The 14,034-nt window shown below is 42.4% G+C and overlaps 1 protein-coding gene across 4 annotated transcripts in view; it reads left to right on the top strand.

Annotated features, from left to right (window-relative positions):
• Window positions 1–4,047: 4,047 nt before the first annotated feature.
• The window catches only part of Nek4 (NIMA related kinase 4), a 36,241-nt gene continuing 26,254 nt past the window's right edge, over window positions 4,048–14,034 (top strand). For 3 of the 4 annotated variants that reach the window (XM_055612395.1, XM_055612396.1, XM_055612397.1), the window contains exons 1-5: window positions 4,048–4,305; window positions 6,221–6,487; window positions 8,709–8,906; window positions 9,098–9,205; window positions 10,931–11,085. In XM_055612395.1, coding sequence (XP_055468370.1) covers window positions 4,213–4,305; window positions 6,221–6,487; window positions 8,709–8,906; window positions 9,098–9,205; window positions 10,931–11,085 — 821 coding nt within the window. In that variant the 5' untranslated portion in view covers window positions 4,048–4,212. The remainder of the gene's footprint in view (window positions 4,306–6,220; window positions 6,488–8,708; window positions 8,907–9,097; window positions 9,206–10,930; window positions 11,086–14,034) is intronic. The other variant, XM_055612398.1, reaches the window with a different exon arrangement.

A 14,034-nucleotide genomic window follows, 5' to 3' on the forward strand; every position in this document is an offset into this window, starting at 1 on the left:
CTCCAGTAGTGCTAAAAAGAAAAACGAAAGAAAGATGTAAAAGGGATGTTTAAAAAAGTCACCATGCTTCATGCCTTTTCCATCCTCAGTCCTCTGTGGGCTGGTCCCTGCTCAGTTCTGTCTTACACAACCCATGATCTCTAAGGGCTGGCTGGGTAAGACTCATTCCATAAACACCTGTTTCCAGCCCACAAAGCACATGTCTGTCTGTGTGTCTGTGTGTCTGACTGTCTGAAAGTAGAGATACACACAACACAGAACCCCAGGAGACATCAAACCTGAAGGAAGCAGGAGCAGTCAAAAGGGAAACCAGTGTGAATAAGGACAGTAGGAGACTTAGGAAAGTTCTAAAAATCAAGAAAGGAAAAGTTTCCCAGAAAGGTAAAGATGTCCTTTTAGGAGCCTGGCATGTGGGTGCCTTTAATTTCAGCACTTGCAGGGAGAGACAGGCAGATCTCTAAGTTTGAAGCTAACCTGGTCTACAGAGCAAGTTTCAGGATAGCCAGGGCTACACCGAGAAACCCTGTTTTGAAAAATAAAAACCAAAACAAAAAACTATGTCTTTTTAGGGAGTAGTAAAATAGATGTTGTCTCAGACGGTGCAAACGGTCTTGGAGAGAATGGAAACAAAACTAAACAACACCACCCCAAACCTAGATTACCACAATGGTTTGTAGCCACCTGGGAGTCACAGTATGTGAGCAGTTTATCTGTGGTACTACAAGTTCCCTGGATGAAGTGGTGAAGTGGCTGCCGTGGACGCGTGAGGACCTGGCTTTGATCCCCAGAACTCACATAGAAGCCCTGCAGCACATGTACGCAGCCCTAGTGCTGGGGGTATGGAGACAGAGGCGGGTCCCTAGAGCTCACTGGCCACTCAGCCAAACTGGTGAGCTCTGAGGGCTGTAAGAAACACTGGTAAGGGGCTGGAGAGATGTTCAGCAGTTAAGAGCACTGGTTGTGCGTCCAGAGAATCTGGATTCAATTCCCAGCAACCACATGGCAGCTCACAACTGTCTGTAACTCCAGTTCCAGAGGGTTCTAGTTCCAACACCCGCATACACACAGGCAAAACACCAATGCACATGAAATGAAAAACAAATGATATAAAAAAGAAACACTGTTAAAAAAATGAATTTGATTCCTGGCCTCCCCACACATGCACACACAAATACTAGTGATAATAAAAGCTGTCTAAAACGCTTTTAATGATAAAAAGCTAATAATAATAAAAGCTGCCTCCTTAAGCTGACAGTGAAAGAAAGGTTGGAAACACACTGTTCTATATCTTTCTTAAATAGATAGCTTTTTAAATAGCTTAAAAAAAAAAAAAACTGGCCAGGTGTGATGGCATACACCTTTAACCTCAGCACTTGGAGTACAGAAGTAGGCAGATCTCTGTAAGTTTAAGGCCAGCCTAGTCTACATTGTGAAGTCCAGGAGAGCCAGAAGATCCTGAGACCCTATTTCAAAAACAAACAAAACAAAAGCCAACAAAAATAAATAAGTAAAAAACACTTAAAAGCTACTTTTACTGCGGCAAAGTATGCAAACATAAAGTTTACCTTTATTCTTTTTCTTTTCTTTTCAAAATCTCTCTATATAGCTCAGGCTGGACTTGAACTGGAAACCCTCCTGCCTCTGCTTCCCGAGTGCTGAGATGTGCCACTACACTCAGCTACCTTTATTTTGTATTTATTATTGAGTGTGTGCACAAGTGTGTGTAGGTCATTGGACAATTTGTGTGAGCTAATTCTCTCCTTCTACCATACGGGTCCTGGAGGTGGAAGTTAAGTCATCAGGATGGTTATCTGCCTTTACTTGCTGAGCCATGTCATTGGCCAGTTTTGCTATTTTTACCATTTTTCCGTTCATTCCTTCTGTGTATGTGTGTGCACATGTCCATGTCTTGGTGTGCAGGTGAAGGTCAGAGGGCAACTTTCAGGAACCAGTTCTCTCCTTTCACTGGGGACCCCAGAATCAGTCTCAGTCCATCAGGCTTGGCATCAAGTGACAACTGATTGACATTGCTGTGCAACCGTCGTCACTGTCTGCCTCCAGACACTTTTGGGTTTCCCCAGGTGAAGCTCTGCACCCACTAAACATTAACTCCAGGCTTCCGCCAACAGCAGCGTTTTTCCTTCTGTCTCTGAATTTCCCTTCTCTGGACAACTTGTGTCAATGAAACCGTACAATATTAGTCCTTTGTGACTACTTTATTTCATCTACATAATGTCCTCAAAGTATTTCCATGCTATTGTATGTCAGAATTTTCTTCCTTTTATATCACTTTATAATGCACACACACACCGTATATAATATTTCCACCCCCCCCCAACGATGGGAACTAAGGTTGTTCTCATCCTTTGTTCTTGTAAATGTTGATGTGCTCACAGGTGTACAAACATCTGTTTGAGGCCCTGCTTTGTTTTGTTTTGTTTTTAGTGTATTTATCTAAAGGTAAAAGGATGGATTGCATTTTTTTTTTTTTTGAGGAGCCATGATACCAGTTTCCATACAAGTTGAGACATTTTTCATTCTCATCAGCAATACATAGGGTTCTAATTTCTCCATATCCCTTGGTCTATCTCTTAAGATATTTGAGTAACTGCATCTGTCAAAATGATCTGACTACACACTTAAGATTGGTACATTTCTTGGGAATGCCAATTTCTTTTCCATAAGAAAATGAAACAAAGGGAACCATAAATAAATATTGAATTCTAGTCAGTGATGTTGCTAAAGATAAACAAAGGCAAACATTAGTTAGAGCAGAGAGGACGATTGCTATTTAGTAACTTGGCGATAACAGGAAAAGCTGAGCTTCATTTCAACAGTGCAGAGGTAACTGGACCTTTTAAAAAGAGAATGAGCTGGGCATGGTGGTACACACCTTAAATTCCACACTCAGGAGACAGACACAGGCTGATCTTTGTGAATTCAAGGCTAAACTGGGTTACACAATGAGACCTTGTCTAAAACACACACACACAACAACAACAAAATGGACAATGAAGGAGAAATAGAGAATTGAGCAAAGGAGCTCCTTAGAAAATTGAAAAATTCCAAGGTTTTGGGAGCACGATGCTGTTACATGCCTATAAACTCAACACCCAAGAGTAGAATTTCAAGTTGAGATACATAGGCAGATCTTAGCTCAACAACAATAGTAACATAACAATATTGATAATAGTTGGTCATTGTAGAAGCGGTTAAGCCAGCTGTAGTTGCTGGCTGGCAGTTAGAGAAGACCGGATTCTATCTTCCCACACAAACTGGGAACCAGATGCCTAAATTTTCTCATGATTACATTTCAAAGGAAGGGCTCTCATTCCTGGAGAAAAAAACTTTCCTGACTTGTAGAAGACACATGCATATATATCTCAACGGGATAGAGGACTAATCAGTAATTGTAAGCCTTTTTAAAAAGTCAATTCTTTGGGCAAGGCAGGTAGATTCTTTTCACAGCCTTGTACTTTCTCGGTAGTTAGACGGGGGTGTGGGCGGGGGTGGGGTGAGGGGAGGAGGTTTGATGCTGGGGAAGCAGCGTGAAGCTCTGTCAAGTGTGTCAGGACAGTAGTTTTGCAATCATTCTTTGAGAGCTTTTCAAGTCTCAACAAAGCAGGCTGAAACTTTTAAGGATGAAGTTTACTAATGTATTCAAGGTGTTTTGCAGTGTGCATCAAAAAGGCAGGCGGCATGCCGGCAGGAGACAAAACAAATATAGTAAACATTATTGGTGAAATTTAGAGTCGGCCACTCTCTGACTAGAACGTGAACCAAGCACACAGTTAACATTTATAGAACGAATCACCCACACTCGTAACGCGCTTAGAACCAGAAGGACTTATTGAACAACTGCAGAACCAAAACGCAGGAACTGCAACTCTCCGGCCGGTCTTAGGAGGCCGCGGAGCCGCTCTGGTCGCTCCAGGGACGGCTCAATGGTAGGTCGGTCATCCCGAGGCTGCGGAGCCGCTCTGGCCGCGGCTACGTCGGCTCTATGATGGGTCTTTCAACTCTGAGCATGCGCAGGACTATCTCGCCTGCATCGCTATGGTAGCGGCGTCCTGGTGGGCCGGGCCTCAAAGCTCCTAGCCCGGTTGGGCCTGGTTGATGGAGGAGTTCATCTCCTGCGGGGCATGAGCGCGGCCTCCTGGTGCCATCCGCGCCGTTGCCGCAGCTTCCCGACTGCGGGCCCCCTCCGGGAACATGCGCCAGGCTGCCTACTGCTACGTGCGGGTCGTGGGCAGGGGTAGTTACGGAGAGGTGACGCTCGTGAAGCATCGGCGGGACGGCAAGCAGGTCGGGGACTGGGACCTTGCCAGGGGCGATGGAAGGGGTGCGCCGAGGGCATCCTCAGATGTACTAGGCCGGGAGTAGTGGGCCGAGACTCATGTCAGAGACGAGGTCAGCTTCCCAACTCCCTCCCTAACCAGAGCCCCCAACTTTGTCTATTCTATAGTATTAACCAGTGTACTTTATCTGCAAACCTCCTGTCACCTGAAAATTTCCTGAGAGCAGGGGCCAAAGGTTCCTAAGGCCTAACTCAGTACCACCTGGCAAACCCCTTATCTTGTGCAGCTTACTTTACTTAAAAAACTTGGCCCATCGTCTTCTCGCCAGCACTTCTCATGGGCCTTATTTCAGGGAGTAGCGTGACCAGTCATGCAGTTTCTAAGTTGGACTTGTGACAATTATCTTTAAGTCCCCCAACACTCATTATATTCCTGTCACTAGACCAAACTGGCATCTCCAGCTCTATTGGCACTACTGCAATACAGGACACCATTCTTTCTAGCTAAATGCTCACTCCTCCCAACTAGTGTCTGTTGCCTGCTGTCTTTTCCCTAACCCCTCACTTCCGCTGCAGTGATCTTTCTAAAGCTCAAATCTGACGCTACTCCTTTGTGTGAAGTTTTTTATGCCATCACCCAAAGGCTAGCGATCCAGTTCTTCAGGACGCTTTGCCATCAGGGCGGCCATAGAATGTTTTGCACAAATGGGGACAATTACAAAACTTAAAGGTGGCATCTCATAGTTCCACCAAACCAGTGGCAACAAGATGAGAGAGCCCCGTCCACCAAGTATGGGCCCCACTCTCCTGTTAGTCTTTGTGTCCTATGCTAGATTCTCTGCCTACAACACAGCTTTCACATAAGAGATCAATTCAACAGACACCCCTGGAATTATGGGATATGTGTGCTAAGAGTGAGAGTTTAGCTATACTAATAACCCTTCATTTTGAGCAGTAGTTTGTACTTCAAGAAACGCATTTATGTGTTTATTGAAAGAGTGCATACATTATCTTTGAGATGACTGAGGGCAGTTTATTAGATTGTAAAGAATTTTGTTTTTAACGGGAATGATGTCTTATGTGCAGGACCAATGATGTTTTGACTGTATTGGGCCACAAATATCTAATGTGTCTCATATACCTGTTCAGAGTGCAGATATATATTTAAGTTATGATGCTTGTAGAGAGAATTTTGAGGTTAAGGAGTATCTCTTTTTAAATTGGTCTAATAGTGTGTTAATGTTGGATTCATTATTTTTTTTAGTTATTATTATTATTATTATTTTTAGATAGCATATCACTATGTTGCCCAGGTTGGGTTTAAAACTCTAGGCCTAAGTAACCCTTCCGCCTTATCCTTTAAGGTAGCTGTGATTGCAGAGTCAAAGAAATTATAAAATGCTGAGGGAAAGAGTAGTTTGTTTGGACCTGGCATGGGCATAAGTGACTTATGACTAGGTAGTAGAGCACCTATCCAGGATGTGCAAGGCCCTGGGTTTAATGCCAACACAGAAAAAAAAAAAGCATAATTGTCAATGGCAAATACTTTCCCAGTTTTATGCTTTTTGTTTGTTTGTTTGTTTTCCCAGGGTTTCTCTGTGTAGCCCTGGCTGTTCTGGAACTCACTCTGTAGACCAGGGTGGCCTTGAACTCACAGAGATCTGCCTCCGGAGTGCTGGGATTAAAGGTGTCCACCACCACCGCCCAGCCAATTTTTTGTTTTTTGATCTTTCTGCTGCCTCCTCTTTAAAGTATCCTTTAAAGCAGTTTTATGTGTAAAAGAAGTCATTAGGTTATCTGATAGGCTCCAGAAGGCTGGTTTGGTTTTTGAGGACTGGGCATTCGTGAGAATTCTTAGCTACTTCTGAACCTAGAGAATTCTATTTTCTTGCACCTTTTAAAAGTATGCATTCTCTTTGTTAGTACGTCATCAAAAAACTAAACCTTCGAAATGCCTCTAGCCGAGAGCGTCGAGCTGCTGAACAGGAGGCTCAGCTCTTGTCTCAGCTGAAGCACCCCAACATCGTCACCTACAAAGAGTCATGGGAGGGAGGAGATGGTCTGCTGTACATCGTCATGGGCTTCTGTGAAGGAGGTGATCTGTACCGGAAGCTCAAGGAGCAGAAAGGGCAGCTTCTGCCTGAGAGCCAGGTGGTGGAGTGGTTTGTGCAGATTGCCATGGCTTTGCAGGTACTGTCACCCTCACAGCCTCCACAGCTTCCGGTGTGGCAGGAGGACAGCAGGTGTATTTTCCTGGGTCAGGGATGCGTGGTTGGCTAGTGACCCTTGGGCTGTGAATGATTTCACCAGTCCAGAAAAAGTTAGAAGTAGAATTTAATAAACACACTGAGATCTGAGGGGCATAGGAGAAGAAGAGGGAGGGAGGATGGGATTGGAAGGGGGTAGGGGATGGGGCTACAGCTGGGATACAAAGTGAATAAATTGTAATTAATAAAATAAAAAAATTTACATAAAAATATACTGAGACGTAGCCATAGCAGGTGAGAGAGGAGAGAGAAATTGTCTGTACAGTAATATTTTTAGAGCTGTTTTATGAGAAGTGTTTCCCATAGGCAGCCAGGCAGTGTTTGAGTGTCATGGTGCCCTGGCTGTTTAGGACTCATCATCTTTGTGGGACTCATATCTCGATGCAGAGACAGGCATCTCACTATTTAGCTGGAGAATGAGTTTTTCAGTGTCAGTAAGTCTCTTCTTGGGAAGGTTATATGCAAGGTGGGCCTGGGTCAGAGTCAGAGCTCTGAGGACCTGAGTCTGCTCTGCTTTTGTGCCCTCTGCCCCTCTGCTGGGGTTTTGTGCCCTCTGGGAACTGGGGAGTCAAGCTGAAGTCCTCATGCTTACACAGCATTTTATAAGGGAGCTACTTCCCCAGCCCCTGAGTGCTATTTTCTACAGCTCTTCAAAGAGTGCTATTTTCTACAGCAGTGTCGTGGTGCCCTAAGAGAGACTGCAGTCAGGGCTATTGAAGTCAGGGCTTTGTGGTCTTGCTGAGAGGCACCTGGGGCCTTGGTCTTTGCCCAGCATGCTTTGAGGTAAAAGCAGCCTTGTTTTGAAGCTAGGATTGCTCAGCTCCAGGATGATGTCTGCTTATACACACATGCTTATATGGGGGGAAAATGTGTTTTTTTGGTTTTGTTTTTCCTCTTAGAAGCTACATGGATCTCTGTTGTAGCATTTGGGCTGTTTCTGAGTCTATGTTAAAGTAGACATAGATTTCATATGTAATTATAGAAAATAGCAATCCTTTGTGCATTTAGTATTTCTAGCAAAATCAGTTTTAAGAGCTTTGGAGTGACGAAGAACAAGGATGACCGTGTTCTAATGAGTTGGTCATCTGTGTCACATTGAAAGACAGCTGGGCTAGTTAATACGTGAGGGTCAGGTGGTCATATTGCCATGACAGTGCATGAAAATGCAGAGCAGATTGCGTTTTAGTGTACACATCCCCTGGAGTGAGGCTGTTTTTGAAGTATAACTCAGGCGCTAGGCTTATTTGGCCTGAATTAATTGACCTTGTGTAAATTCTCACATGTTCTCTTTAGGCATGAGTGATGCTGTTATATCTTAGAATGTTACCTAGGATTTATTTCCTAGGTCAGAGATAAGTGGCTTTGTGTAAGTTGTTCTACCTTTAGTGAGAGTTTGTAGATTTTTGTTTTGTTTTGTTCTTGGAGACAAGGACTCACTTCAGATTGGCCTAGAACTCACCATGTAGCTACAGATAATCTCAAACTCTCAACAGTCCTCGTGTGTCAGCCTTTCAAGTATTGGACTTAATAGGCCTAAGCCACCATGCCTGGCTTATAAGCATATATTCTAACTAGGTCCAGGTATTGTTAAAAAAAATGATACAGTTTTCAAGACACCAGAAAAAAATTGCAGAAGGTTCCAGGAACTTAATTTTCTGTGTGTGCGTACATGTTCATGTGTATGCACATATGTGTGTGTGTGTGTGGAAGCCAGAGGTGAAAATGGTGGATGTCTTCCTCTGTTGCTCCGCACCTTAGTTATTTACTTGTTTTAGATAAGGTCTCTTACTGAGTGTAGAACTTACTTATTTGACAGTGAGCTGCACTCTTCACCTCCCCATTGCTGGGAATGCACCAGCACACCTGGCTTTTTACAGAGTGCTGCAGCTCTAAACTCAGATTCTCACGCTTGTGTGACAAGCTCTTTGCCAACTGAGCCATTTTCCCAGCCTGTGGAACTTACTTTCCTTACTTTGAAAGTTGTAAATTAGTTTTTTTACTTAGAGATTATAGAACAGTAATGTTTTGGTTGCTAGATAACTAAGGCTTTTTAACCCATGTAATTACTGATGACATATAAAAGCTAGAAATAAGTAAATAAGTTAGTATGCTTATATATAATGAAAAATCTTCTTTCTTCTCAGTATTTACACGAGAAACACATCCTTCATCGTGATCTGAAAACTCAAAATGTCTTCTTAACAAGAACAAATATCATCAAAGTGGGTGACCTAGGAATTGCCCGGGTGTTAGAGGATCACGGTGACATGGCGAGCACCCTCATCGGCACACCCTATTACATGAGCCCCGAGCTGTTCTCCAACAAACCCTACAACTATAAGGTAGGATGCGTACGACTGTAGAGGTGTGTGCTGGCTCTCCTTGTCTCTGGGAATATCTGACTCCCAGGGTCCATGTGAGTCGTTAAATCAGTCAACTATGAATCAGTTGGAAGGAAATGTGTACTTTGTTTTGAGAGGGAAAATGTAATAAGATTTTTAGCATTTAACCATTCACTGCTTTTCTTTTGTAGTCTGATGTCTGGGCTCTGGGATGCTGTGTGTATGAAATGGCCACCCTGAAGCACGCTTTTAATGCAAAAGACATGAATTCTTTAGTTTATCGGATTATTGAAGGAAAGGTAAAAAAACAATTTAGAACTAATTGTACAAGGTCTATATAATAAACTTTGTAAATATCTATTGTTAAAATCATTGATTTTTTTTCCCCCCAGTGCTGGGCACAAGCCCAGGGAAAATGCAGGGCAAGCACTCTGTCACTGAGCTACATCCCCAGCCCTCACTAAGGATTTTGATTAATTGACTAATATTCATTGCTATTAGTTAGGAATTCATTGATAGTTAAGAATATAAGATCTCTTGTGGAAAAGGTTGCAGTTGAGAAGAGGTTGGTTTTTTTTCTTAATATTAAAATGTAAAAGTAGCTGATTGGATTCAAAGAGCTGGCACTTTGAAAGCTTCTCCCTGTAACTGCAGGAAGCATTGGTGTTCTGAGAGGCTACCAGTGCTGGAATAGCCCAGGGTTGAGGGAGCCCTGTTTACAGCGACTCCATGCTGTCAGGATGTGCCCTTTGGTACTTGTCATAACTGCATGTAACTGATTAAGAACTGCAGAAGGTATTCTATCTGATGTGGACACCAGAAATACTAACTTCATGTTATTTCCCTGAGGCCGGTTGCCCGTGGCAGTGATTTAGAGATTATTCCAAGACTCACTGAAAACTTTTTTTAAAATACACAAGTAAAAATTTCAATTATAGGGGCTGAAGAGGTGCCTTTAAAGTGCCACTGCTCACCCACATAGCAACTCTCAGCTGTCTGTCACTCCAGTCCCTAGGGTGTCTGATGCCCTCTTTCAGCCTCTGCTGGCATTGTGGTCATGGTGCATTTCATCCATGTAGGCAAAACGCCCGGACCCATAAAATAAAAATAAAACGTCTCTGAAATTTGTTTCCAATTATATTATTTAAATAATTAAGAAAAAAGAATAAAAAATTCCTTATTTTTATTTTCCTGATAACTGCTGCTAACAATTTATTCCAAGGCCTCTCTTTTCTTCCTTTGAAACAGACAAAACTCTGGGTGTATAAGTACTTATATGCAAGTACCTTTTTTGTTTGTTTGTTTTGTTTTTTTCGAGACAGGATTTCTCCTGGATTCACTTTGTAGACCAGGCTGGCCTCAAACTTGCAGAGGTCCTCCTGCCTCAGCCTCCCTGGCAAGTACTTTTTTAAAAAGAAACAAATGGAGTCTTATTGTACACAGCGGTACCCAACTTAACTCTTAGCTTAATTGTCAATACTTGTGTTTTTCTTTTAGGCAGCATCTAGTGTTTATAGGAAGAATGCAGCACAATTTATTCATTAGTCCTCTGTAGGTGGACTGCACATTCTGGAATATAAATCTTATTTGTGCTCTTGGACCAGTGAGATAGCTCAATGGGTTAAGATGCTTGTGGCACAAGCCTGACAATCTGAGCTTAATCCCAGAACCCATGGTGGGAGGAGAGACCCACTCCGAAAGTTGTTCTCTGGCTTGAATGCACACATGCTCTCATGCTAATAGTGACATTTACAAAAAAAGAAAAAGAAACGTGTGTTTATATCTGAAGGACAGAGTTCTCAAATGGGATTACTGAGCTGAAGGGAGTACTGTTGGACTCTTATAACTTGTTATGGGCTGAACAGACACTAATAGCTATTTTCTACTTTTCTGGATATATGACTTTAATAAGTGTTAATAATTTCAAATATTCTAATGATTTGATATATTGAGAAGTCTATGCCAGCTTTTACCTTGTCTCATAAGGTCATTAATCATAATTACAGTATTGTTATTCTTTGCAGTTGCCACCAATGCCAAAAGTTTATAGCCCAGAGCTGGCAGAACTGATAAGCACAATGCTGAGCAGAAGGCCTGAAGAAAGACCCTCTGTGCGGAACATCCTGAGGCAGCCTTATATAAAACAGCAAATCTCCTTATTTTTGGAGGCCACAAAGGCGTAAGACACTTCTCTTACAGAAAGCTGGGCTAAACACAGGGGTAAAAGAGGGTAGCTTCTAAATTTTCATATGTAAAAATTTATGATAAGGTGTTTGTTTGTTTAATAAAAAGTAAAACTGCATAATTAGAATATGTAAGGAGACAAAATTCTACCCTCTTTTTTTTTTTTTTTTTTTTGGCCTGGGCCTCAAAATTTAACTTGCATAGGAAAGTAACAAAATTTATCTAATAAAACTTTTATGTTTCTCAAGTAGAATAAAGTTTTATAATTTGAAGACCCCAAAGCAGTAATGCATCTATTATAGGCTAACAAGAAAGGGAATTGTGAAAAGAAACTATGTGGAGTAGGTAAAGAAAAATTAGAATTATTTTACTAAGGACTACAGATTTCTCTACACCTCAGCCTTCCATTTTTTATTTATTTTCATTTTATTTCTTACTGTTTATTGTTTTGGGTGTATTGTTCAAGATAGGACTTCTCAGTGTAGCTCTGTCTAGCTTCAAATGCAGAGATCTGCCTGCCTCTGCCTCCCAAGTGCTAGGATTAAAGGTGTGCACCACAACTGCCCAGCTCTCTCTCTATCTCTCTCTCTCTCTCTTTTAATTTTTTTTATGTGTGTGTGAATTCCTGTTTAGGACAGAAAAAAGCATCAAATCTTTTGGAACTGGAGTTAATAGGTGGTTATGAGCCATCTGATAAAAGTGCTAGGAATTGAACTTGAGTCCTCCAGAAATGCAGAAAGACTCTTACCTGTTGACCCATCTCTTCAGTCCCCTGTACCTGCTATTTTTTATGTGTTATTAGGCCAAAATAATTGTTATGCAAAAGTGCATTTTTCCTCCTGAGATCGGGTTTCTCTGTGTAGCCCTGGCTGTTCTCAGAATTTGCTTTGCACACCAGGCTGGCCTCAAACTTATAGAGATCTGCTGGCCTCTGCTTCCTGAGTGCTGGGATTAGAGAAGTATGCCACCATGCTGGCAAAGGTACATTTTTAGGGTAGCATATTCTGATACCTTTCACATACGTGTTCATCAGATCTAGTAGTTCAGGCCTATAATCCCAGCTACTCAGGATCACAGACACAAAGCCTGCCCAAGTTAGAGAGTGATCCAGCCAGGGCAACTCAGGGAGACCGTGTCCCAAAATTAAAAATGGGCTGGACGTTTAGCTCAGTAGTGGGGTGCTTACCTCATGTGTGCAAGGCCCCCAATTTAAATCCCAGTATCATAGAAACAAAACACAGAACATATTAAACTTTACATAATTGTTGAAATAAAAAACCTAGAGAGCCATTTAGAGGGGATGGTGAGGTGGCTTAACAGGTAAAGATGCTTGCCACCAATCCCTAGCGCCTGAGCTTGAGACCCAGGATCCACAGGGGGGAAAGAACCAAGTCCTACAAGTTGTCCTCTGACCTCCATACATGTGCACACACATACATGAGTAAATGTAATTTTTAACCATTTAGAGAGCTGCTATTAATTATTCACCATGTAAGAAAATGGCAATATATGAAAATGGTACGCAAATTTCTGAGGGCTCAAAGGTTTTCTCTTCATTCATAGAGCTTTTCAAGAGAAAGGAATCCCTTTCTTTGACCACAGGTCTCTACTTTTAACAAACTGATATTTCAGTATCTGAGACTTAGTATTGGAGCTGGGTAAAATGGCTCACACCTGTAACCCAGTGCTCGGGAGGCAGAGGCACTCTGTCTGTAAAGGCCAGCCTGGTCTGCAAAGTGGGTCCAGGACAGGCAAGGCTACATAAAGAAACCCTGTCTCAGAAATACCAAAACCAGACAAACAAAAGTGAAAACCGAGGGCTGGAGAAGACCGTCACTGTCTTACTAGCTTCACTCTGCCTGTGGCTGTGTAAGTGTGGGAGGAGAGGAGGCGTTGGGCATGCCCAGGAGATATACATTTTCCCATTTTGAGACAAGGTCTTACTGTGTAGCCTAGAACTTGGACTCTGGTACCCTGCATCAGTGTCCCAAGTGCTGAGATTATAGGCGTGTTCCAGCACTGCAGTTCAGGTCTGCCTTTTTGTTCTCATCACTCCCAATTGGCTCTCTGTTATGCTGACCTTTATGCTCTCCTTTAATGTCCCAGAGGTTCAGCCGGGTCTTAGAAAAAGCCTGCTAGAAAAGTTTGGGTGTTATTCCTATACACATTTACTTTGCAAGTCAGAGAATATGAAACAATTATTTTTACTCGTAAAGACTGCAAAAATAATGGTGATATCACTGTAAATGTGAAACTTAAAAGAAGAAACATCCTGGTGCTTCCATGTGGGAGCTACTTTCTCATAGAAGTTTTATTTTAGAATTTTGTATTTATAGAAGAGTTAGAAAGACAGTACAGAGTTCCTCTATGCCCCTCACCTAGTTCCTCCTATCATTAGCATCTTAGATTATTATCATGGGCATTTGTCAAAATTAAGAAATCAGGATTGTTGAGATGACCGTAGATGACTTAGCAAGCCTGTTGATCTGAGTTCAATTCCTGGGACCCACATGACAGGAGAATAAACTCTCACAAGTTGTCTTCTGATCACGTGTGTGTGTGTGTGTGTGTGTGTGTGTGTGTGTGTGTGTGTGTTTGCTTTTAATCCCAGAATTCAGGAGGCAGAGGCAGGCAGATCTCTGCAAGTTCCAGGTCTGCCTGGTCTACACAGGAAGTTCCAGGCCATCTAGACCCTGTTTCAAAACAAAAGAGAAATCTGAGAGACCAGCCAACACTGGTTCATTACTATTGACTAAGCTCAGACTTTCATTGGCTTTTGCTAGTTTTTCTGTTAATGTTTCTACTTAGTGTACCAGGATTCAGTCCAAGATCCAATACCCATTTAGTTCTCAAGTCTCTTAAGCCTCCTGAACCTCCTCTGGGTCTCGGAGAGTTCCTTCCTTCCTTCCTTCCTTCCTTCCTTCCTTCCTTCCTTCCTTCCTTC

This window comes from Psammomys obesus, unplaced genomic scaffold, assembly GCF_907164565.1.
Source record: "Psammomys obesus unplaced genomic scaffold, mPsaObe1.curated_primary_1811, whole genome shotgun sequence".
NCBI lineage: Eukaryota > Metazoa > Chordata > Mammalia > Rodentia > Muridae > Psammomys > Psammomys obesus.